General features: G+C 61.8%; 1 protein-coding gene across 1 annotated transcript in view; it reads right to left on the bottom strand.

Moving 5' to 3' along the window:
• The window catches only part of LOC111148750 (solute carrier family 25 member 47), a 5,491-nt gene extending 4,163 nt beyond the window's left edge, over positions 1–1,328 (bottom strand). The window contains exon 1 of the mRNA XM_022505539.1: positions 1,301–1,328. Within this exon, the coding sequence (XP_022361247.1) occupies positions 1,301–1,328 (28 nt within the window). The remainder of the gene's footprint in view (positions 1–1,300) is intronic.
• Between the last annotated feature and the right edge of the window lie 1,820 nt (positions 1,329–3,148).

Genomic DNA, 3,148 nt, shown 5'->3' with positions numbered 1-3,148 from the left:
GTGGGATCGAGCCCCACATCGGGCTCTCTGCTCAGTAGGGAGCCTGCTTCCTCCTCTCTCTGCCTACTTGTGATCTCTGTCTGTCAAATAAATAATAAATAAAATCTTTTTTTTTTTAAGATTTATTTATTTATTTGACAGACAGAGGTCACAAGTAGGCAGAGAGGCAGGCAGAGAGAGAGGAGGAAGCACGCTTCCCGTTAAGCAGAAAGCCCGATGCGGGGCTCGATCCCAGAACCCTGGGATCAGGACCTGAGCCGGAGGCAGAGGCTTTAACCCACTGAGCCACCCAGGCGCCACATAAATAAAAACAAAACAAAACATGTTGATCACAGCCCCAATCACGTGGTTTTGCTGCTGTCCCACGCATGCCATGTCTGTTCTCCACAAGGACAAGACCCAGGTCTTCGAGAGCCCTTCCTGGCTTTGTGATCTTGGCCAAGTCAAGCCCCTTCCTTCTCTGAGCCCCCTCCTTAGGGGCTAACATGCAGGGAAGCAGCTGGTCTTAGGCCCGGCACATAGTCACACCTCAGAAATGTCACCAGAGACCCGGGGCTCCAGCCTGTCCAGGGTCAGCACTGCCCTCCCCGCCTGAGGGAGGAGGACACCCCACACCATTCCCAGAAGTATCGACCAGCACCCTTGCTGTTTCACAAGACAGGGCAAGGCCAAGGATGCCTCGCCCAAAATAGGCTCCCGCCTGCAGGACGGAGGGTCGGGGGTGGGGGAAGACCGTCCCCCACCTGTTTCCCAATGGGCTGTTATCTCTCTGGATCTGTCTTTTGTAACCAGCCATTTCCCCAGAAGAGAAAATAATTTGGGAGGCCAATAGGCGGGGACAGCACGCAAACCAGCCGGCAGGTTTGGCCAGGGCTCCGCAGGGCCTCTCCCCCCCCCCCCCCCCCCCCCCCCGCCCGCCCTTCCGGATCCAGGCCTGTTTGTCCTCACTGTCCACCAACCACCACCCCCCCCCCCTCCTCGAGTTCCTTCCCACAGCTGGGCCATTCCTCCCCACACTGATGGCTGTGAACCTCCCTTCCCAACCCCCCCTGCCTGGGCGGAGACCACCCTCTGCGCACCCCCATCCCCGCCTGAGGGCCGCAGGCTCAGAGGGCCGGGCTGTGCAGACTCACCTCCCCCTGTGCCGCCCCCTAGCACGGGAGGCCCACACCAGGGAGCAACCACTTCCAGAGCCCCTGACACCCCACTGCCACTGCCACGGGAGGGTCTACTGCCAAGGCCCAGCACTTCCCCACGCCTCCTGATCCCCCGCCCCACCAAGCCCCTCCATGTCCATTACCTCCGATGGCTCCAGCCACAAAATCCATTGACAGCGCTGTGCTGGGAAAGGCCCTGGGTCTGCCTGCCTGACAGCGGTCTGCCACCACCGGGGTGGCCTCGACCAACTCGCCAGCTGCTGGCCGGTCTTAAATAGCCGGGGCTGGGGGAGGGACAGGAGATGGGAGCCTGCTGACCAGTGGCCTCAAAGGCAGAGGCCCTGCGGGTCAATGCCCAGACCCAGGCACTGGGCAGCTGGACTCCCTCCCACACACACCCCCCAGAGGACCCTTGTCCCAGTGCCCTGGGGACCCAGGGGTCAGGGAAGTATGCGAGAGGCCGCCGGAGGTGGCAAGGCTCACTATCCACACTGCCTGCAGGGCTGGGCCCCGGGGCCAGGTGCAGACACCTCCGGGGAGGTCCGAGGATGGGGCTGTGGTGCCCCCGTCCCTCCAAGCCCAAGTTCAGGCCTTCACGGGGTCTTCGGGCCTCCCCAGCAGCTCTCGAAGCTCCATCCTACTCACTCAGCAGACACCATCGGAGCTGGGGCTGCCCCGAGGAGGACCAGCCGTCCTCAGGAGTCTTGGCAGGCAGGAGGGAGTGGGGGCGAGCCTGGGAAGCCAGCACGAGTAAACACGGGTCCCAGCCGGCATCTGCCCCGCTCCCTTCACACTGCCCTGACCCCACGCTGTCCGTGTGTGCCCACATTGGTTTCCCATTCCCCCAGCCCCGCCAGATCTACCTCTGCTCAGTCCCCAGCATTCAGCACTGACCAAGCCCTGAGGGCCCCAAGCCCTGCGGGACACACTGCTAGGGACCAGCGGCCTCGTTGCTGACTGGGCCTCTCACGAAGCCAGGGCGCTCCTGAAGGGGAGGTGGGGCTGATGGTCCCCATTTTACAGATGGAACCACTGAGGCCCAGAAAGGGGATTTGTCCAAGGCCATGCAGGTGACGGGGCCAGATGTGATCACCAGATACTCTGGAATGACCAGCCCCTCTCTGATGCCGAGGGCCAGGCCCTGATGCCCATGAGCTTTGTCCCCATGGCCGTCACCCAGTGGGCCCTCCCAGGGGCTCAGCACATTCTCCCATATGAGCCATACGGCAACGCTGCAAGGTGGCCGCAGGGGCCCTCGGGCTTAAGGAGACTGTGCACGTGCCCAGGGCCACAAAGAGTGAGTGTCCTGCTGGCCAGAAAGCTGGCGGGACCAGAGTGGAGGGATCCAGGGTTCAGACCGCCTCATCCGGGTGGCCCTCGGGTCAGGGACTGTGTGTCTGCCTGTTTTCTTGTGTTCTGACGGGTGGACGCAGGCCGGCCTTGAACAGGCTGGGTGCTGATGGATGGGCAGCCCCATCCCTGCCTGCCTGGCCACTGCAGGGTGAAGGGGGGACAGGCTGGCAGTGGCGGCGGCCATGTCAGAGGGCAAAGGGCAGGATGGAATCCACACAAGTTGTGTGCGGGTGCCCAGCCTCACCATCGCTTGGGAACCAGGCTGTTTGCATTCACAGATTTTATTTATTTATCTATCAGACTGACAGAGAGAGAGAGCACAAACACAGCAGGCAGAGGGACAAGCAGACTCCGGGCTGAGCAGGGAGCCCGATACAGGACTTGATCCCAGGACCCTGGGATCACGACCTGACCCGAAGGCCGACGGCTCACCAGCTCAGCCACTCAGGCGTCCCACCCGGGCTGTTGGCATTCAAAGCCCAACTCTGAGACCACAGCAAGACAGGAGTCGCTGCCTCGTGGCTCTTACATTCTTGGGAGACAGACACCAAGAGATGAGGTGAGGAGAGCACAGAGACGGAAAACAGCAGCGAGCTCCAAGGACAGAGGCAGAGGAGGGAGGAGACAAGGAGTGAGTG

This window comes from Enhydra lutris, unplaced genomic scaffold (assembly GCF_002288905.1).
Source record: "Enhydra lutris kenyoni isolate GAN:26980312 unplaced genomic scaffold, ASM228890v2 scaffoldscaffold20, whole genome shotgun sequence".
In the NCBI taxonomy this organism is placed as follows: Eukaryota; Metazoa; Chordata; class Mammalia; order Carnivora; family Mustelidae; genus Enhydra; species Enhydra lutris.
The sequence above is the reverse complement of the archived record's forward strand: the minus strand, read 5'-3'. Positions and strand labels throughout refer to the sequence as shown.